A 23431-nucleotide genomic window follows, 5' to 3' on the forward strand; every position below is an offset into this window, starting at 1 on the left:
AGTTTAGACAAATTGACACTGAATGAAGTCAATTGTCACCTAAATCCTCATCAAGCGGTTCTTCTAGATCAGTATCAAATGAAAGTGAAGAAGATGGCAGTGCCATGTCGATGTCTCCCTTAGAAAAGTGTACACATGTTAGACTGGCCACATAGTAAGAAAAATGACAGTAAAAAAAAAATCGACATGTTAAAGCACCAAAGTTATTCAGTGTCCTCACACACATTTCAAATACCAATTTATCTTTCACTGAGCCAGGAAAATCTCAGTTATTCTGTTGATAAAAAGTTAGATTTAGGGAACAAAACAGCTTGACTTGTTGCAGGTGTTTTTGCCGTGAATTGAGAAAAAGTCAGTTGTAAATGGCTTTGTGCAGATCCATAAATGTTCAGACTAATAAACATGTAACATATTATCTTGGTTATTCCTTTTCTGATAGAGAGCTGTTACAGACTGCATGGAATTGAATGAGAGGATCATTTTGGCCAGTAGCTTGTCTCTTGAGATGAGAAGGTTACTTGTGGAGTGCTTGATGCTTTACTTCTAATACGTATCTTTCTTTTATAGATCGGGCTATGGAACCTGGCGCTCCACCGCTCCTTTGTGGCAAAGTATCACGGGATGTTAAACAGGAAGTCGATAAACTGACCTGCAACCACAGAGGAAAGAAACTAAGGTGGTTTTCAGAGTGCCTTTCGGTAAGCAGCATAGTAGGAGCATGACTCACCCTTTTATGATAGAGCTCTAGGATTGCAAGCAAATAAAACTCCTTCACCATTGTGAAGACTTTGTCATTTAACATAGAATGTAATCTCGGGTTTATGCTCCTGCAAGGATGATAGCAAGTCAGAGGAATACAGGGAATCAGAAACAAAGATGTGAATTGCTCAAACATGTAACACAGTAATACCTAACCAACTTTTGTTTCTGTCCTGTGGTTGGTTTCCAGGCTGTAGTGTACAGCAAATGTATCTCCAAGTTTCTTTCTCTCAAATTTCAGTGATCAATTCCCCAAGAGAGAAGTAGTAGCCGTCTTACCAATTGTAGAATTATATCTGGGTTTACCCAGAAATAGTCTGTTTGCTTTCTAGTAGCACAGTTTGATGTTTAGATGTGTGTATGTCCTCATAATTAACAAAAAAGTTTATGGTATTTCTAGTTGACTTGACCTTTTCAAAGTATTATAAAAGGTGTCTGTTTTTTTGTAGGAGGCTTGATGCAAATCCTCAACATTCACTAAACCTTGTCACCTTAGTGAAGGCAGCTATTAGACCAAAAACATCAGGGAAGCAATGGGTTATTCGTCAGGGACAAAAGAACAACAGTTAATCTCCTTGAAGACATATGAATTTACTAGCACCAATAACACTAGGAAGTTATGCAGAGACGGGCCTTTAATAAACAAACAAAGGCCTTTCACTTGTCAGACCCCTGCAAGGGAAGTCTACAACCATGAACCCCCAAACATTAAAGTGGAGGCTGTTGTAAGGGGAATTCATAAGAAAGCAAATGAGGGACCCTTGATAGCAGTGGGAAGAGCCACAATAAAGATGACGGAATGAAAGTCCAAGTGGCAGCTGACTGGTATAAATTACAAAACTAAGATACAATTTTTGCTATGTCCTCAGGGGTAGGTGACAGTGTTTCTTAAGTTGCAAAGGTATTTTTGACTTGGGCCATTTTTCTGACGTGAAAGTGGCACTACCAGATCCAGAATACAGAAGCCTTTGTGAATCGGTGAATCTGACATCATTTAGGAAGATTCTCACCTTGGTACATTCGGGAAAGGGTACCAGAACTTGCCTGACCTTTGCAGGAATCCCTCTCTCAAGAGATGCTGTGATCCTTTAAGCATCCTTCTCACCACTGATACTGAGACCACGCTACTGAGCATGTTTTACAGTAAAAAGAGCATGGTGATTTCATGCCTGCAGACAGTTTGCCTAAATAATGTTTGGGAGAGATGACAGTCAAGAGTTGCTGCAAAGACCTTCATGAAGCACCCCAAGGAATGTTAGGGTGTCCTACATCGTTTACACTACTATCAAGCTCCTTGGGTAGGATACATGATTGAGTGGCTGAGAGGAGAGACAGCGAAACAATGGTGCTGTGTTGACCAAAACCAGATGGCCGGATCATTGGAGGAAGTACCATGGGTCACTAAAAGCATAAGGGGCCAGCTCTTATATATTTTCCCAGTTACTAGAGTGACACTTGTCAGCTGGGATTCTGTTGCATGAACAAGGGAGTCTTAATTCTTTCCTTACTTCTTTTCCCTCCCCTCTCACGCCCATAATAGACAGCACTGTTTACGAACCGTGACTCCCAGATTTGAAGGTCGAAGGGTTGCTTTCCCCTTCTGCTACTTTTACACAGAGGATAGTCTGAAGTCATTGGATCAAACACAAATATGGAATCCCTAGGACCTAGAGCATTCACTACCTCCAGAGCCGACATTAGGCCATGCAGAGCCGTATCAAAGCAAGCACCACAATGGCACTTGCATTGTTTGAAAAATTCCTCCAATGTCTAACATCACCCAAAACCTACTTTCTAAAATCTACAACAATTGCACAAGATATTGCTTTGTGCCAACAACTTTGCCCACCATGCATGGGGCAGAGAGATCCTCTACAAAATACTATTCCACAGGCACCTTACCCCTGCCTGACTCCAAACTACTGTGGGGGGAAAGGCTGCCTATTGCATACCCTGTGGTCCTGCCCTCAGCTCTGAGACTTTTGGGATAAGATTTTCTCCACCTTCTCACAAATCCAAGGTCAAGACTTAGATAAGCTTCGTTAACTGGCCTTGCACGCAGACTTTCAAAGGGAATATACCTACTCTGCTGCTGCTAAGAAGATCTCCCGCCTTCTTCTGAAGGCAAAGCACACTACTCTCTCCCTCTGTGGAGACTAATAAGTCAGTGTATGAGTTTTGGTTGCAAAAATGTTTGCACTTACTAGGGCGTGAGAAAATAGAGTATGACCTACAAGATAAACCTCAACTCTTCTCTAAACTATGGAATCCTGTCCATTCCTATTTAAACAAGGAGTACAGGGGCAGGATGTTCCTGCAAACTCTGCGAGGCCTGGGCTGACAGACCCTTATTTGATCCCTTTGTTTGGATTTTCTTTGGTCCTGGAAAAGTTATGAACAATCAACTTTCCAGTTATGTAGATGAGTGGCCAGGTGGGAATGTGGCAGGGTGTTTGGGAGTTTAGTATTTATGATTACATCCACCTGTGGTTCTTGGGATTCATGTTCTTGTTTTTCATGAAGAAATAAAAAGGTTTATCTGTTGTCTTAGGACGAACTAAAGTTGACCTCTTCCCCTCCAGCAATAGGACAAAACTGCAAAACCCAAACAAACTATTAGATCTATTGGGAGAGAAATATCCCTGTTTTCTACTTTTTATTTGTGAGATATCTTCTACTAGAGGGCTGTTTACATCGAGACATGAGACGGGACTGTGACTTTCAGTGCACATTCAACACCACTAACAACTGCACACCTCCCATAACCTGGGAATCATGTCTAGTACTCCATCTCCCTGAGTCACCTTGACATGGGCCCCGTCTTAATCCATATACTGGAGCAGAACGTCCCCTGCATCTAACACCAGACACATACTTTACTCCTTCACCAAATTCACCATTCACCATTCGCACCTTTACATGGCTGATCACCTGTTAAATAACCTAGGTGTTTAGGGGTTAAGATACCAACCTCGCCCCTTGGGTCGTGGCACCCTTGTGTGCCCAAAAGGACTTTTAACACTGGGCGTGACTCCTCTACTATTAAACAAGATATCCGCTTCACCCCTGGTGCACGACCCAACCTTCAGAGGTCAATGATGAAACTCTTACCCAGGTGGCGCAATACCCAACATGTATATTCATGGGATGTCAGGTAAAACGGAACACACAGGAGTTTTGATTTCTCCATGCTCACCCGCAATAGTAGATGGAGATTCTGGATCCCCCACGTGGGTCCATTAAAATACATGCACGCCACAGGGACAACACTCCGGCAACTGCAGAACACAGGGTAGGTTGGCCGCTAGATGCGATCACCGACAACCGTGAGTAACTCCATGCTCCCTTTCTTTATAGCGTGGCCCCCCATCGGATGCTCTCTACACACTCGGACTATCACAGTCACATCTTGCTAACTTCGATCTCATTTCCGACCCTTCTCAATAGGATTAATGGCACACAAGGAAGCATTCATTCAGGTTTGTGCGACTCGAGCCTCAATACCTTTATAATAAGTGAAAGTCTGGCACAAAGGAATTCGAAGCATATTGCCTATATCATATGTCTCTTTATCAGCGAGGCATACGCTACAGGTGATTTTTGACAGGCCAACACATTTGTGTGTGTGAATCACAGGGACGAACTCCCCACACCGATTATGAAACAAACGTTAACAATGACTTGCATGTGTGTGTTTTCTGCCTTATGTTGTGATGTTTAACTCTAGCAGGGTACTTCGCTCATGATGCACTGATGGTGGTGAATACCTACTTTTGTTGTGTATGGTTCTAGACACTTGCACTGACCACCCCTTTGTGAGTAGATAAGGATATTTGGTCCTGAAGAAATGCCATGATCGCTCAGACAATAAAAGGCTTGAAACATGACGACCCACATCCTTATCTATAATGTGCCAGAGTGGACCATTACATCCGTTGCTTGCCCGGATCTATGTTTTTAAACATAACATAGGAAACCAGCGATTAAATTGTTTTTTGGTTCCTATAGTTATTTTTATTGCACATTTCCTCCAATCTACTCACTCCATTCACACACCCCTTTCATCACACCTCAAGCTCCACATGGACAGAAAATAGCAGTGAGGGCTTGAGAATGATAGAAGCAGCTATGTTTATATCTCCAGCTAATTATTATTTGGTGTTTTTCAGTGGGCTGAAGCCACATAATATAATTAACTAGTAATGTTTAGCAGCACTTTTCATGTCAAATTTATCAAAGTTAAGAAAGGAAAGCAATGCAGTACATTTAGGTCTGTACACAAATTGTCTTTGAAAAGAATTGTGATAATAAATAAACATGCATTTTGGTTAAATGTCCTTATTCAAGTATGTGTTTCATTATTGTGTTCAGCCCCCTGGAGGAAGCAAGAATTTGTGGGACCTTGTTGCCGTATTACAAGGACAAGATGACAGTTTGCTTCCACAGAACTACTGTAAGGGGATCATGCACATGAAACACCTGGTTAGATTTAAAACTGTAAGTACAAATGTCACTGAACTCATCAGTGCGACCATTTTAGACTTCTGTATGTTCACCTGGCACACTTCAGTCAGAACTAAGGGCCTGGTTTAGAGTTTGGCGGATGGGTTACCCTGCCACAAACATTAAGTGCATTATATCCTCATATACCTTTAATAAGGTGACCTGGATATCCATTACATTCTGGAAGAGTACCCTCCCCGCCAAACCGTAAATCAAGCCCTAAATCCTTATGCTTATTTTTATACGGGCAGGCTGGTGGCCTTGTTTTACATATTCTAACTAAAACTGCAAATTACCTCCTTTTGCACTTCCAAATCCTAGTACTTACTTTCACAGATGCACCCGTCCCAGAAAACCTACACCCTGTTGGCAATTTATTCTGTAATAAAACCTTTGTAGGTGGTAGTTGTAGTATCTTGTGAGTTAGAGATGCCAGCACCATTTTGGTTCCTGATGGACTCCATAGAACAGTGTTGTAAGTGCATGGGGTGGGTAATCAAATTCATGATGGAATGTTCAGTTTGCGGTTACATGCTGATGAATAAAGATGTGTAATACAAAGCTCCATTTGTGGGGTTATTATTTATAAGTACTCGAGCTGGGGTAGGATGCTACAACTGGCATAAAAATAGGGAATTACGTAAACCCTGCAACTCGAAGAATAGAAAGTGCTTTCCCGAAGAAAGTGCCATGGTCTGGCAAACTGCTTGTGCATGCCATGTGTACCTCAGTTGAAGTAAAAATCGACAGTTGGTGTATGTGGAGTCAAAGTGTCACTATAGCCAGTGATAGGCCTGTGAAGAAAGTGAAGGCCTGAAAGAAAGTGTGTTTGTTGTCGGCTAGAAATTTGTTTACAAACTCAAAACAAGAGGTACTGTGCCACAACGAGACACAGATCCATCATTCATATAATACAATCCTAAAGGCAGCAACCCCAGGTACAGCTAGAGGCTGTGCTAGCCGAGTGTAAGGAAGCACTGGAAGCAGAGACATTTCTGAGATCAAGGAATGGTACAGGCAGTGACAATTAGGTGCAGAAAGTGCAGTGAGCAGCGACAATCAAACATCAAGAGAATGCATGCACGCTTACCACAACCTAAGTAAAACGAGTCATCATACCACAGCTTTTGGCCAAGGGTTGTGAAAATGGAGCCTGTGATCCCTGAACTGGACACCCCAGACTGTGTCGAGTGCGTTCTGCACAACTCAAAAGTCCTACAGAAATTGAACTGCTCCAACAGCAATGCGGAAAGAAGCCACACTAATTCAGATTGGCCATAACAATCCTGAAGCCAGCATATTGCAAGGTTTTATAGATGGTATGAATGGTGGCGGTACAGGTGAACACACATACTCTTGTCAGTAAGGTCCATAACTGGTTATAAAGCCACTGTGTTGCACAGTTTCCACTTTTCAGTAGGAACTCTTCGTTTTTTGTACAACATAAATGTTGGGATGGGACCAGACTGATTCTATGCACTCCCTCAGCCTCAGGACTTGAAAACATTGATCCCCCCAGGAATCATGGTAACAGATATAGAACCTTTTCGCTTCGTCACTTTTGCTTTGTCAGAGAGATATGCCAGAAATATGCAAAGGTGTGCTTTCAATATTTATTAGACCTTCGTGATTCTTGTATAAAGTATATGCACTGCAATATTCAATAGACAAAAGCAGATAAAAGTGATTACCAATATAGGGGCAGTGAACAGTAATAATAGTTCTACCATCGTGCTAAAACAGTGTATGTATGCTGACACATAAGTACTGGGTTTAGTGTACTCCTACTATGTGTTCCCGAACCTAGTTTCTTAGGGGGTACGTTCTGCCAAGAATCCCCTATTAGATTATTTGAATACCCATTACCTGAAGGCAAGATATGTAGGCCCCAGTCTTGGTCCCATTTTTGACATCCCTCCTTGCAGAGGGGTAAATAGGAACCAGCAGAACTGAAACTCCGACACAGCGACGACCTTGCAAGTGACAGCTGAGTCCTCCTCCGATCTGAGCATGGAAATACATGTGTATTTATAACAGCAGTGTTCATGCTTCTATGTCAACAATCCAGCTGAGGTGACATTGTTTATTATCTCTTTGATAGCAATGGCGCCTTTATGGATGAAATAACAACATTTTCACAATGTGTGTCAAGGCCTTGCACTAAATGTTCAAGGTGTCATGATAGTGTACTTACAAAGTGGTTTTGTAAGCAATGTGGTGTCAGAGAAACTAATTCTGCACTATTACACAAGCAATTGTGTGTCAAAAGTCATTGTGTGAAGAGAACGCAACTTAAGGAACGTGTACTTGTTAAATTGGCAACGTTACTTCCCAGGTCTAACTGAACCACATAACAGCTGTTTTCTTAAAGCCACTACCTTCTTTCGATACAGCCAAAAGGCAAATTATTGGCGATATATGGACTGCCTTCATCAAAACTTTTGATTATTTCATTGATGCACTGGAAGTAGCAAATGGCAAAAAGATAATTAACGGCCAGATTCATCAAAGTAAAATCGGCTTGCAAAGGGCCAGATTCTAAGAATCCGGCCCTTTGCGAGCGCTATTTTTGCATTTGGGATTCATCATCCCAAATGCAAAAATTGCAATTACAGAATTCGCTAAATTGAGAAGAATCTCATTTAAGGAAACTCAATTAGAGATTCCTTAAATGCTATTTATGAACCTTTCAAAAATTGCGAATTCGCAATATGGGGCCGCTATTTACCGCAAAGTGTAACTTTGTGGTAAATAGGAAAAGTAAGAAAAATGCATTTTAGTGCATTTTTCTAAGTTGTATGTTACACACACACATGTCCTTTGGACATGTGTGTGCGCAACACCTGTGTACATTTGCCTATCAGGGGTGCTACAGGGTGTCCTTTGGACACCCGGCACCCTTGAAATCGCATCCTTATTTGCGATTCGCTAATCCCAAATAAGGATTGACTCCCCATTCATTCCTATGGGCCTTTAGGCCCATAGGAATGAATGGGAATTCACATCCTTATTTGCGATTAGCAATTTGCGAATCGCAAATAAGGAAGCAGTAGAAATCGCAAAAAATATTGCGATTTCTACATGCATCCCGTTTTGCGAGTCTGTAATAGCGATTCCTTAATAATCGCTAATACAGACTCGCAAAAGGGGACTTTGATGAATCTACCTGTAAATACCTAAAGAATTAGGGGTTAAAGAAGTGATAAAGAAAATACCATCAGGTGATAAAGTGACATACCTTCATATCAAAGAAGTGTTAAACACCAAGTTTATTCCAATGCCAATATCGACTATGATAGTAACATTTTCAGTCACGAAACCCAGAGACACTGGCGAAACAATGGATATGTTTTTAGAAAGACTTGATTTTGCTCATAAAGCATTGCAAGTTCAGTGAGTTTTCATGATGAAGAGGCTATGTATCTCAGAGTCATAGATGGTTGCCTGTCCGATTTCTTCAGATGACAAACACTGAAAGATATGCTCAGCTTAGAGCAAGTACTCATGGCTGCCAGAGCGGAGGAGAAGCTGACAGACAGGCATCTAACATGGAGACTGGAATGTCACAGAATGAGTCAGCTCTGAGTGTGAAAAGTAAGTTGAAAGACAAGGCAGAAAGCCATAAGTTAATGTCTCCTAAGAAAAAGTAGTTGCGTTAATGATTTCCTTACCACATGAGGGTAGATGTCCCGCCATTGGACAGGTATGCAAAGGCTGCAGGAAAAAGAACCATTTTGTAACAGTCTGCAAAGGGAGGGAAAGATCATGTGCGTCACGTCAGGAAAACAAAATGGAGGAAATATCAAATGCGTCACCTCAAGAAAACAAAATGGATGCCGGAAAGTTCCATGTGCGACATTCTACGTACGCCCACAAGGCCAAGTAGAAATTGAACAACGCCGATTGTTGTCAAATTCTTCGTCTAAAAGTTTTTCACGTTCATTGAGGAGTGGCAGTGTGGAAGATGGGTGTGTTATGTTAATGTTGACTGCCAGATGAGGTGCAAGTTTATATCTGACATGCTGAAGCAAATTCATATCTAACATCCGTGACAAATGCTTGACATCGATTTGTACTCCTGAGATTTATTTAGATTAAATCTTATTCCATGCATGCTGGCCTTTTCATAAGGGAAATACTCAATTAACGAACTTTCAGTTTGCCCCTGTGATGGCATATCTATTCAATCTAACCTTCACTTTATATTTTTCTATAAATCTTATTCATGTGCACGAAAAAAGTATATTTGCCCATTGTTCTTAACCCCTTCCACGCTGAAGACGAGCTGGGCTCGTCATGGCGTAGCCTCCTCGCACGCTGATGACGAGCCCAGCTCGTCATGTAAAGTGCGTTTTTAAAAATCTCAGCATGAGAGCAGAATTCCGCTAGCGCGCATGGTGTTAACATATAAGTTTTCACAATGTCGCCCAGCCTTGTTTTTACACCAAATGCTCCCTAACCCTTTTGTAAACTTCTATGTTGCATCATACCTATGTGTGGCTTTATCAAAAAGAAGATTACTTAGTGGATAGCTTGTACTTTAACGGTATCCGGCACTGTTTAGCACTTTAAACTCTTACACGCCCAAGGAATTTCCTCCCCTATTTTGCTGATACAATATTCTGATACAATCTTCTCTTACCTGGAAGAAGTAGATGGCAGGAAAACCGGCCCACTGTTTGCAAATTAAGTTGTCTCTGTATTGCACTAAGCACTTTACAAGTCATTGAATGAACTTCCCATGTGTTAATCAATGTTTTGGCTAATGTTTTAACATGGTTCCTATCTGTTTTTTACTCTGTGTTTTTATTGAAATCTGATGATGATGTATCATAAATCTAATATGTGAAAAATGTATTTTTGCACTTTTATGATTGAATAAAGTCATATTGATTAATTGATTGACTGCCGGATGACATGCACATGTAGGATTAGATTTGTGCAAAGGAAGAATGCCGGTCAAAGCTAGGCCGATAAGTGAAAGTGCAAAATTCATTTGGACACTGTGGCAATATCATGCTGAAAGTGAATGGGTGCTTCATACCTTTTATCATAGACAGTGGTGTGTCGATAAACTGCAAAGTCAAGGTTCATTCATTGCCAGTGCAAAGCATAAAGATACAAAAGTACAGAAATAAATTCATGTCTTACCAGGCACTTCATCAAGCGCATACTGCTGCTGACATGGAGCCGATTTCTGTAAACTACAATGTCAATGCCTATCATGAGATACTGAATCAGTTTCCGTCTTTGTTTCATGGATTAGGAAGGCTTAAGACCATGAACATGCAAGTTCACTAAATGAGGACATTCGTCCTGTTGCTCAGTGGTATTGTCGAATGGCATTCCATTTACAAGAGGCTGTTGAGAAAGAACTTGATCCGTTATTAAAGCATGACATCATTGAGCGATCCACTGGTCCACTGCCATGTGTATTCCCCATAGTGGTAGTGCCGAAAAAAGATAGTGGAGGAGCTGCGTACATCTGCACTGATATGCGCCAAGCAAACAAGGCGATTGAAAGAGAAAGGCAACTAGGTCTGCACATTGCCAACATGATTACGCAGCTGAATGGAGCTAAAGTATTTCCCTGCCTTGATTTGAAAGAAGGGTATCACCAGCTGGAACTAGAATAGAATTGCAGGTACAATACTACCTTTTTGACTCATGTTGTTTTGTTTTGACATAAAAGGGTACGTTTTAGTGTGTCGTCAGCAGACAAACATTTTCAGGATGTAATTTGTTACATAATACAGCCAATCACAAATGCTTTCAATTACAGTGATCACATACTCATTTTTAGGGCCACACAAAAAGAAAATGATAACGCTCTGACACAATTGTGTCATATACTTGCTAATGCAGGTCTCACTTTAAACGCAACAAAGTGTGAGTTTCAACAAACCAAATTCAAGATCTTTGGCCATGTATTTACTGATGGGTGAATGACTCCAGATCCGAACAAAGTACAAACGTTGTCATCCAATTTTTCCCCACAAGTTGTAACTATGCTAAGATTCTTCCTTGGTATGATCAGTTATTGTTCAAGATATATATGTTACTTTGCCACTGTAAGCACCCCATTGAGAGACCTAACTAAATGAAATATATCATTCAAATTGTCCACTTAATTTGAAAAAAGCTTCAAGAAAATCAAGCATTCAATTGAGAAGGCAACTGAAATTACATACTTTGATTCGAAATTGCAGTTGGAGGTTGTTGTTAATGTGACACCAGTGGGGTTAGGCACCATCCTTGCCTAGCACACAGGGCATTTTCATGCCCCAATACACATTGTGGCTTATGATAGCCGAAATTTGTGATGGAGCAGGGTTTTCCTGAATGCTGGATCATTTGTCAAAGACAGAACGTGCTTATTCACAGCCAGAAAGAGAAAGCCTGTCTGTATTTTGGGCTATATGGAAAACATTTCACAGTTGTCACTGACCACCAAGCATTGCTGACCATTTTCAGCAATCCTAAAGCCAAGATGCCCCCTTGCATTGAGAGCTGGTCATTACATTTGCTAGAGTTTGATTCTACGATTGTTTATCACCCAGGAAAAGATCAAAATCTTGCTGACTACTTCTCACGATGTCACTAGAGTGTCATGGCACTACCTCTAAAGTGGATGATGCCTATGTTAATTTAATTGTGAAAACCAGTACCTCTGCTGCCATATCAGTAGTACAAATCATTGCTGCCACGAGTACTGATAGAGATTTGCTAATACTTAGAGATCATTAGACCAATTGTGTTGAATGCATCCTCGACCACTCCATGATAACCTTGAAGACTAGAAATTAAAAAAAGGGCAAGAAGAAGACAAGAAGTTATTGAACTGGCCCATGAGGGATACTGTGCGGTTATTTGCTACAAAACGAGCTCTATGGGACAGAGTGAGGTTTCCTCATCTTAATGAAAGAGTTAATAAAGAGTTAAAGGTCTGTCACTTGTGCAACTTTCTAAGACAACCCCACATCCACTAAACATGTCTTATCTCCCAAAGCATGCCTGGGAAAAGATTGCAATTTAATTCTTTGGACGCCCTAAATAATGGACATCGTCTACTAGTAATTGTTGATAAATATGCTCGATTTCCCCTGGTGGAAGATCTTTCGTCAACCACTCATCACAGAGTCATTGAGAAACTAGAAAGTATTTTTGCAGCTTGAGGTGTTTCGTCAAATTTAATATCTGACAATGGATTGCATTTCAGTAGTTGGGAATTGAAAGAGTTTCTCACTCATTTAAATATCAAACATCAGAAAAACAGACCTCTCTGACCACAGGTGAGTGGTGTGGTCGTGAGACTTATGAGTACCCTCAAGAAGATCGGTCAGTGCGCTGCACTGGAAATGCTTGAAAGAAATCAGTTCTTCAATCTGCGCTTCGTGCATACAAGTCAACTCCGCACTCTACCACAGGTGAAAGCCTCTCTACCGTAGGTTTTGGGAGAGCCATGGGCCCCAAAGTGCCACAATGTACCAATGAGGGATCTATTGACATTAATAAACTTCAAACCATTGATTCTTATCACAATCGCAGAATGAAGACCTATGCAGATTACGCCAATGTGCTCGGACCACTGTGTATAACGGAGGAGACCAAGTGATCCTCAGGCAGAAACCAAAACACAAGTCTGATGCTACTTTTGATGCTGACCCACTGAGAGTTGTGACCAGTAAAGGACACATGGTGACTGTTTGCCATCCTGGCAAGACTATTATGTGAGATTCTTTGCATTTCAAGCACCTGCCTCGCCCTTTTCATACTACAGATGTCAGGGGTGAGCCTTATCCACCTGAGAGTCCAGAGAGCCCAATGACTGTACTGATATCTCTGTTACCAATGCCAGTCATGGACCCTTCTTTGGTATCTTCACAGCCTCATAGGACCAGATATGGGCAATTTCTTTTGAGCGGCAAAACAACATATATTATTTATTTAACATAGGGGGAGATGTAGTGTCTTGTGACTTAGAGATGACTGGAGACTTTTGATTCCTGGCACACTTCATTGAACAGTGACGTAAGTGCAATGGGTGGGTTCATGATATGGAATGTTCAGTTGAAGGTTACATACTGATAAATAAAGACATACACTACCAAGTTCAGTGTGTAGTGTGATAATTTACAAGTACCAGGCCTGAGTTTGGATGCTACAGGGGTTACCACTCTTGTCTAGATTGCAGTTGTGGTGGAAAGTATGCCTCCAAGTAGACGCCATGCCCTTATCAAGTCCCATTCAATTTAAGTCTGCATTATTTGAAACTGCGACAGGAGTGAAAAAGGACCTGTTGGGTTTGTCTATATAGAAGTTCGGAATGGTCCAAACGTTATAAGGCAAGATGTGGCACTGTGTTGTCTGGTGTTCTAATTCCCTGACAAGCTACTCTTCATCAAATTTCGAAAGATCCCCTCCCACCCTCAACAAAAAATATTTAAAATTTAATGAAAGTGGTGCATTTTCCAACTCAACTTTTGCGATGAAAAAAAGAAATAGATTGTAGCTCATTGGTTTAGTTGATATCGACTATTTATGTGACAGCTTGTACTCTTGCATTTCGAAGCACAACATCAGTAATATGCAGATATAAGAGTCTTAAAATACATGAGCTCTGCATGTGCGCTATATATGTCTGCTAATGTGGTCTGAAATGTGCTAATGGCTGACTTTGGGTGTTTATGCCATGAATAGCCTACATCTGTCATTAGCACATATTTCTTTATTTATTTACACAGTTTTGTATAGTGCGAACATGACCCAACAGGGATCTGAGCGCTGCACATTGAGAAAAAAAACGTAACATAAAATACCTATAAAACAGAGAGCAGGATTAAAAGCATATAGTTTATTCTCATTGTTCGCTCTCCAGGCTGAACAGTAGATGTAACTAGTTCTAATTGTATTTTGACAAGTGACACCTCAGCTGTCAAACCAAATGTAGTCTTTCATGAACTCTACTCTAATGTTAAGAATCTGTTTGGTAAAATTCTTTTGACCTCCTTTTTAGGTCTCGTGGAGTCAACGCGCATGCGCTGCTCTGGGAGACTTGGGTAGGTGAGTTTTCAAAGTGCTGCTGGCTGGCGACAAGCTTCCGTTCACGTGAGCGTGCACGTGCCAACTGCCAGCCTTCAGCGCCATCTGCCTTTCCTCTCGCTTGCTCCCTGCCTCCGCCCCTCAAATTCCTCTGCTGGAATATTCCCTGCCTTTTGACTTTACTCAAAGCTTCTCAATTCTAAATGTTATATTTTTCCTTATACTCAGCTGCAGTTGCTTTTTTTTTTTTTTTTACATAGCGCCAAGAAACCTTTGGGAAATTATTAAAACCTCCTGCCACTTTTGTCGGACGAATGTTTACAACTGTCATTATTTACCCGGGACCTCTCATGACTTCCGGGTGAAACGCTTCTCCGCTGACGGCCTCTCCTCCCCTCTCCCCAGGGCCGGCTTTAGCACTGGTGGCGCCCAGTGTGACAATGTTTTTTGGCGCCCCCAATAACTACCTTCACCACGGATTCCCTTCCTACCACCCTTTAACAGTTTCCATAAACACTCTACCTCAGACGCATTAAATCAATTTTATAGCATCACTCAGAAAAAGTGAAGGGTATCAGAGCACTTTACATAACACACACATTACACAGAGACTATCAATCATAGGTGAGTAAATCAGTATATAGGAAATGTTACATTAGGCAGAGGACAGCATGGGGAGAATACACATATCCATACAGGTAGGCAGTATAGTTGAAGAGTACTTGGTGTGGAGAAGCACAAACTCTGAATTTAAAATGTCTCTTTAATAACAAGAACTGATTTGTACCCAAATTAACCCTTTTTGAAACATTAGAATAATGAAAGTCTGGGGGAAAAAATCCATATGCTCTTATCTATACCTTGAAGTCTGCACACAGTTAATAGTTCACTGTAAACTGCAACTAACAAAAGGAAGTCTCTGACAAAAGCAGTAACTAAGCATGGGCGAATTTTGCGGATCTCGCGTTCGCGAATTTTGCGGATTTGCGGATTCGCAATCCGCAAAATCCGCGAATTCCCGCGAATTTGCGGATTTTTTTTTTTTGTGTTCGCCCGTGTTTCTGCCAGTTCGCGAGGGTTTTTACAATTTCGCAATTTGCGAACTTACCTGCCGGGTCGCAAGTTTTGCGAACTTGTTGTTTCTACGTGTCCAGCCTGTTTGGGACACTCTTCTTCATCACTGCCACTCTCTGTCACCACTGCCACTCTCTGACTACTCATGCCACCCTCTGGCCCACCCATGCCACCCTCTGTTTCATCACCACACCCTCTGGTTGTCCAGTGTACATTATTTTCGGCAAAGCAAAGCACACCTTCCCTGCCTCAAGTGACCTGAATTAATTTGGGGCTGATTAATGTGTCACAGAATATTTTTTTAGCTGGCACCTGCTTCCTTAGTGCGCCCTGATTAGTGATCTTTTGCACTTGCTAAGTGCTTTTATTGTTGCAAAATTAGTTACACCACCTGCCCTGCCCCAACTGACAATAATGAATTAGGGGCTGATTAATGGATTTTAACTTCCAGCCTGGCTCCTGCTTGTCTCCCTTAGCTGTAATTCAGGACCTTTGTGGCATATGTGTAACTATTCTGAGGTTCAGAGCAGGGTCACATAATAGTTTCAACTGGCAACTGAACTCTGGAGGGGGCCCTCAGGAAGCACTACAGGAAATGGCTACTAATGATGAGCCTGAACTTTTGAACCTGGTAAGTAGTTACTTTCAGTTTTGCTAAAATCGTATTTCTGCAATTTTGCACTTATTCGCGGGGCGCGAACTCACGCGAACTCACGCGAACAGTGCGAGCAAAATCCGCTGCTCGCGGATTTGCGGATTTTGCGGGAGATTCGCGAATCTCGCGGATTGCGAATTTCCCGAAAATCCGCAAAATCCGCGAGCGGAACGGATTTTCCGCCCATGCTTAGCAGTAACCCACTGACCTGTTTACATTCCATTCACTTTGTGATCTGCATGGTACATGTTCTTTGCAGCAGTCATATTTACCCTCTGCACTACCTTACGATGAATCAAAACTTCTACTATACAAATCTCCGATCTGGCCTGGAAGAACATTAATCGCCAAGTTTTCTTGACATATTAATTGTTGCCTAGCAATTGCTGGAGGCCAGGAACACGGCAGCAGGTGTTATTAGGCACAGTAAAAACTAGCAAACAGGCGCCCTCATGCATAGTCAGCACCGGGTGCGGTGGCACCGTTCGCACCGCCCTAGACCCAGCCCTGCGGGCCCTGCCCCTCCCCCAGCCTTAGACCTCTAAGAAACAATCTGACTTGCAAACCTGCTAGAATAAAAACATCCACATTTGAAAAGGCAGATTACTTGCATCCATCTTCTGTGGCAAAAGTGGAGTAGGGAAAAAAAAATCTCCCTTCCACCTCCCCAAATTGCACATTAGTCAAATGTATGCATCTATGGTTGTGCACATGGGGGGAAGCAAACAGCACAGCTTTATCGAGCGCTCCATATACTATGAATATAGCGCTTTACATGCCCACCTGCTCAGTGCAGGTTAAAGCCCTTCATGGGTGCTCTGCTGCATCGCTACAGTGCACGTGTTGGTGTGTGTACACGGTTCACTTAATGCGGCCAGTGCAGACCAGCCTGTGCTCTTCGTGTTGTGCAAAGAACCATCATGTGTGACATAGCATGTATGTGCCTAAGGAGGCACAGCACGTCGTGTTTTTGCACAATACATTTTATTTGTATACGTGCCGTAGTGCTGCAGATGCCATCGTTATGTACAGTGCTGTGCAGTGCCTAGTGCCACTGCACTGACCAGTGGAGCGTGCATCTCACAGAATGCTCGGCCTGCGCTTGGTGCTGTGGTTCACTAGGACACGCCCCAGATGTAGTATTTTATACTTACATCCTTTATCAATAAATCTATGCACCTGTGGCTCGTCTGACTCTACTAGTGAACGGCCAGCAGTGCAGTGCTGCGAGAGATCCAAAAGTGCACCATGGATGTGCACACGAGCTGTGCAACCAACCGGTCCAAACTGCTTGAAGGGCAGGTAAATAGCGCTTCACTCAGTACATGGCTGTTCAGAGCACCCTCACATCTTTTTCTGTGCACGCCCTGTGTGTCTGGACATGCAGTGAGTGTGAGTATGAAAGTCACCTAGTTTAACTATGCGGCTCGCACAGTGTGTATAACCATAAAATGTCACCGTGGTTTAATGATGCGACTCGCACAATGTGCAAAAGTATAAAAAAAAAGTCACCATGGTTTAATTCTGCGACTCTCACAAATGTGCACAAGTATAAAAGAGTCACCATGGTTTAAACACTGCAACTCGCACAATGGGCACAAGTATGAAAGTCATTGTGGTCTAATTCTGCGACTCGCACAATTTCACAATTAGGAAAGTTACCTGTGCACAAGTATTAAAGTCACCTTTTTTAACTCTGCGCCTCCAGTGCTGTTTTAAAAACTTGCTCATGTACTTTTAATCTTTGATAATATTTTGTTATAGGGATTTTAATACCCTGTCTAACGTGCGCCTTCGGCTTTTAATGTGTTTATAGGCTTTGGTACCTCGGTTTTTTAACATTCAATCAATTGGCCTTCATTTTTACTTTCTTTTAAATTTTGCACTGTGTTATTTTTAATTACTTTTATGCATTCACAAAAATGCTAATACAGTGAAGTGGTAGTGCACCTCAGCAAGGCCTACCAGTGCTAGGGGTTCTCCCTTCTCTGCACAGAGTCCTCAGACCATAGAATAGAAGTTGGCACAGAAACTGGAATAGAAAGTACAAAGTTTGTTAAACCTCATGAGGTGGAACTACATTCACACAGCACCCTTTGGTAATGTATGAAGTAGCACACTGAATGGAAGGAGCTTGGTCTTTTTATACCCACACAGGGGCTCAAATGAAGGCGGTACAAGTACAAAATGCTGGTTGTAGGTACATAAAAGGTCATACAGAAAGTGTACAGGCAACAAGTCGGAGGAGCTAACAGCTTGCTAATTCTGGTGGACACATCCTGACAGTTACAGACTACAGCAGCTGCAAGCTCAACTGAGCATGTGCAAAGGTGGAAGATGCTAAATATATCTCGTCTCTAGGCAGATTTCAAGAGCAGTTAACAGAAAGGTAGGACAGAGCACATGGCGAGCACATGGCAAACAAAATGGCTGACAGAAATACAAAATGGATTCCACAAAACGGACAAGATAGTCTCTAAATACAGGATGTCTTCTGCTAATGCTTAACCTAACTGCTGCCAAATTACAATAGACAACCCTTTCAGCATTAGCTGAAGACATTAGTTTATCTGGGGTAATCTAGATACGCATCCTGTACATTGATGCTCATCATCTCAGTTATTTCTTTATTTAACATTTGTCATGCATTTATTTCTGAAATATTTCTTTTGGCAAGTGTACAATCAGTGATACACATGGAGCAAAGCATAGGACCACATTGTATACAAGTACAGCATGTAAATAATATCGCCAACTGTATACATAAAATAATCAGTAATTTCTAGCCCCAACTAGCAAATAGTGTCCAGAACCAAGGACGAAAAAGTCCATGTACCAGTCTCTGGGTGAATCTGTGCAGAAATCTTATGCAGTTTTGATATTGCGTCGTATACTGAAGGTGAGTGGTCTGGTATGATCACGCAACAGCTGCTACCGATGATGCGACATGCACCACCTCGATCAGCCAAAATCACATCAAGCACCATTCTGTTTTAGAGTGCTACAATCCTTGCAATTTGCAGTTCCTCTGTAATGTTCTCAAGTGCCATTGCTGTCTGATTGGTAACGGCTTCCACAACACAAGTCAATCTCCTTATTTTCCTACTGTTCAATGTAGCACCCACAAAGAAAAACAAACCAAAATTAAAATCGACATATTGTTGCAGAGTGGTATCAGTCTGATCAACCTCATCTGTACTTATTGTTCTTTTGTATCTGTTCTTGTAAATATCATTATGTAGTTTCAAGTCCTGGTGATACGATGAAGGGGCCAAGAACACAGGGGGTAACAAGAATGATACATAACATACCCCAGACCATCCAATGGGGAGTTGATAATATCGTTTATTACCGCATACAAAGTAAGTATTATGCGAGGCTGTAAAAGTGCTGTTGTTGGCACCTTCAATGGTTAGAATTACAGTACATTCACTCCTCCCCACTGGAATTCTCCCATCAAAACTAATACATAAATCTGCTTTGGCTCTTGTCACAGAAATTACAAAAGGTCCATTGTTCTTGGTATTTCTCATATTCGTGAAGACATATGGGGTCAAAATATTGTCAAGTTTATACTCTTCTCATTCCTATTTAGTTCCTTTATCTTGATAGCATACTTTATTCAGTCGAAACTTAATCCCACCTACGGAAGGCTTTCCAGAAGCAAACAAAGTGCATACCAAGCTTGACATGAACCATTATGGGAAAACGGCAGGGGAATAAAAGGTTTTCCTCCCTTTTTCAGGTGAGCAGGTATCATCCCACACACCCAACAGTTGGTGCTATTCGTGGCATTATGAGTATGATGCAGCATCTGGATGAATGTAATATTTCGGTAGGATTGTCGATGCTTCTGCTCATGGTAGGGAAGTGTGAAGTAGTGGTGTTCCATTGGTACTGTAGTAGTGGCAATTAAAAGCTGTCGGGCAGGAGCCACTTTCTTAACAAACAAGGTGATTATTGCCATAACCACCAGAGCAACAACAAACCCTACAGCACAAATGATTCTTTTGTTATCCATTTTAGCAACAGCGATAATTAATCTTTCTACAAACTCGTTGAAACAATCGTTGGAGCTCTTATCCCTGGGCAGCCGTTGATTTCTTCACCACGGTCCAAGACGGGTGTCACTACACTACGCAGGACTGATCCCCCCTTGCCACATCAGCGTTCCGTTTCACTAACCCAGGGCGGTAGCTCAGCCAGTCTTTTTCGGCAAAGCAGATTCTTTCCTTGGTCTCAGCTGATATTGGGATTCTCCAGTGATCGTGTGGTCCGCGACGTCTTCCGCAGATTCATCAGGTGTGATAGCTTGACCTTTCTCCCTCACCAGAATCTCTCGATGCTCGGTCAGCAAAGCAGATTCCACCAAGGCAGGCGACACACGTTTGCAGTGTGTGCTATGGACCCAGTTCTTCTTGTTTGTCACTCGAACTGCTGTCCTTGTCGCAAGGATTCCTGCTCCGGTCCTTGCCACCTCAGTTCCAAACTGTTCGATCTGTCGAAGACCTTGACCATCACGTGGTCACCAGGACAGAGTTCATGGGCCTCACCTGTAGATCTGTCAGGAAGAGCTTCTCAAACCTGTTGATGAATAGAGATCAAACTGTCAGTTAACTGTGCCAAATAATCATTCATCAAAACACATGGAGCATCATGTATGGGGCGTGGCTTAAGAACTCCCCAAATGTTCATTGGTCTCCCAAAGACCACTTCATATGGGGTAAGGCCAGATCGTGAATGTGGCACTGATCTTATGGACAACAATGCCAAGTATAGTGCATACGGCCACTTCAAAGACGTGGAAGCCAGTATTTTCGCGAACTTCAATTTCAAAGTAGGGTTGTACCTCTCCACTAATCCTGCTGATTGCGGGTGGAAGACTGTATGGAATTTCTGTTTGATCCCTAATCCTTTCAGGACATGCTCAACAACTTTCCCAATAAAAGGAGGTCCGTTGTCACTCCACAAAAGCTTACAAACACCATATCTAGGGAAAAACTCCTTTAGAATCACCTTTGCTGTGGTGAGAGCAGTATTATCCTTTGTAGGGTATGCCTCTATCCATTTGCTGAAGGCACATACCACCACTAGGACATATTTCAGAATATTGCAGCTTTTGAGTTGGATGCAACCCATCTGCAAAACTTCAAAAGGTGCTGTTGGTGTAGCAAATCCTCCTGTAGGAGTCCGTGTCCCTTTTCCAGGATTATACTGCCAACAGATCAAACAGGATTGTACTACACTTTTAGCTGTGCTGGCAATTTCAGGATGCTCCCAAACTTGCGTAAGCAATTTAGTTATTGCTAGAGCTCCAACATGTGCCAGCCCATGTGCAATTTAAATCATAAGTTGTAAATAGGCTGCAGGCAATTTCCACTTAATCAATTCTTTGTTACGCCAACAGCCCTCATCGTCTAACATTCCTTCTTTAGACTATTGCTCAAGTTCCTCCACAGAGGCAGATCTCTGTATATCCAACACTTCCTCTCTAGCATCAAGCCAACGCTCAGCTTGTGATTTCACTACGTACATGGATGTAGTGCTTCGCTGCATCGCAGTCTTACGAGCTACGCGATCTGTAAAGGCATTGCCTTGTCCTATTTTGTCAATGATTTGCTTGTGTGCACTACGCTTCATAATAGCAGCTCCCTTTGGGTATGTAAGTGCAGTCAAGAGATTATGCACTAATTCCCCGTGCATTATCTGCATCCCGTGGTATGTAAGAAAGCCTCTTTCCTTCCAGAGTAGGCCAAAATCATGGACCACTCCGAAAGCATAGCGGCTATCCATGTTAATGTTCACACACAAGTCAGTGCTAAGTTCACACGCTCGTATCAAAGCTATTAGTTCAGCCGCTTGAGTCGACTTCCGAGGTATGCAAGCTGTTTCCACTACTGTTTCAAGTGTGGTAATTGCATAAGCAGCTGAAGTCGTGCCATCTGGTAACTTCAAACAGGACCCATCAACCCACAGTTCCCCATCTACATGTAAAAGGGGCGTATGTTGCAAATCTATGCAACCCTTTGTCTGTTCCTCAGTAAGGAATATACAATTGTGAGGCTCCTTTGACTGAGACTGAGTCGCAGGATAGGGCAACAAAGTGGCTGGGTTCAGTGTCGCACACCTCTTCAAGGTAATATGAGGTGCTAACAGTGTCAATTCGTATCATGTCAGGCGAGTACTAGTTAAGTATTGTGTCTTAGTCTGATTCAAAAGGGCATCTATGGCATGAGGTACTAGCACCAACAGTTTGTGTGACAAAAATATCCCTTCACTCTGACGTAAGGACACAGCTGTCGCTGCAACTGAACGGAAGCACCCAGGCAACGCACGAGCAACAGGATCGAGAACTGCAGAAAAATATGCACAGGGACGCTGCTTGTCACCGTGTGTCTGTACTAAAACTGACAATGCACACCCATCTTTCTCGTGTACATATAGTGTAAAAGCCTTCGTGTAATCTGATGTGCCTTTTACTGGTGCAGAGCAAAGAGCTGGTCTTAACTGTTGAAAAGCGTTTTGGCATTCATCTGTCCATGGAAGGGGGATCGGAGGGTTTCAGTCATAAAGCGCTAGCAGGGGTTTAACAATGTGTGAAAAGCCCAATATCCATTGCCTACAAAACGAAGTCAAACCAATGAACGCACGGACATCTTTCTGTGTGGAAGGTACCGGGATGTCTAAAATTGCTTGAATGAGATCTGGTATCAATGCACGGCCCTCCTTAGACAGAAGGTGACCTAAGTAGGTTACCTTCGGTCTACAATATTGCAATTTCTTTCGTGATACTTTATGATGGTGTGTAGCAAGAAAAGAAAGCAAAGACAAAGTACATTTTTCAAACTGCTCAGGCGTATCAGCAGCCAACAAGATGTCATCAACATATTGTATGAGAGCCACTCCTTCAGACAAAGTAAAGGAATCGAGTTGTCTTTTTAATGATTGCCTATAAATACTCGGACTCTCAGTGTACCCTTGAGGAACTCTACAAAATCTGTATGATTGATTATTCAAAGTGAAACCGAACAAATATCGGCTATCAGGATGAATAGGAATCAAGAAGAAAGCATTCTTCAAATTGATTACAGAAAATGCAGTTGCTGGTGGAGGGACCAGGGTAAGTAATGTCGTTATGTCAGAAACCACAGGGTACTGCGGTACTACAATCTTGTTGACTTCTCTCAAATCAATGATAAATCTGTCAATCCTAGTGTCAGTATCTTTTTTCAAAATGGGAAGAATAGGACTGTTGCAAACATTGGAAGAAACCTCTTCCACAACCCCCACTTTAATCAAATCATGTACAATGCGTGTGAGTGCTTCTTCTCCTTCTCGAGAAACTTTATACTGAGGCAATCTTGGCAATGAAGCACCCTCCTTGGCACTAATATGCAC

The 23431-nt window shown here is 42.2% G+C and overlaps 1 protein-coding gene across 2 annotated transcripts in view; it reads left to right on the forward strand.

The window, feature by feature from the left end:
- The window catches only part of WDR17 (WD repeat domain 17), a 790164-nt gene that overhangs the window by 403945 nt on the left and 362788 nt on the right, over positions 1–23431 (forward strand). For both annotated transcript variants that reach the window (XM_086962451.1, XM_086962452.1), the window contains exons 15-16: positions 568–698; positions 5131–5256. In XM_086962451.1, coding sequence (XP_086818577.1) covers positions 568–698; positions 5131–5256 — 257 coding nt within the window. The remainder of the gene's footprint in view (positions 1–567; positions 699–5130; positions 5257–23431) is intronic.

This window comes from Lissotriton vulgaris, chromosome 3_1, assembly GCF_964263255.1.
Source record: "Lissotriton vulgaris chromosome 3_1, aLisVul1.2, whole genome shotgun sequence".
Taxonomy (NCBI): Eukaryota; Metazoa; Chordata; class Amphibia; order Caudata; family Salamandridae; genus Lissotriton; species Lissotriton vulgaris.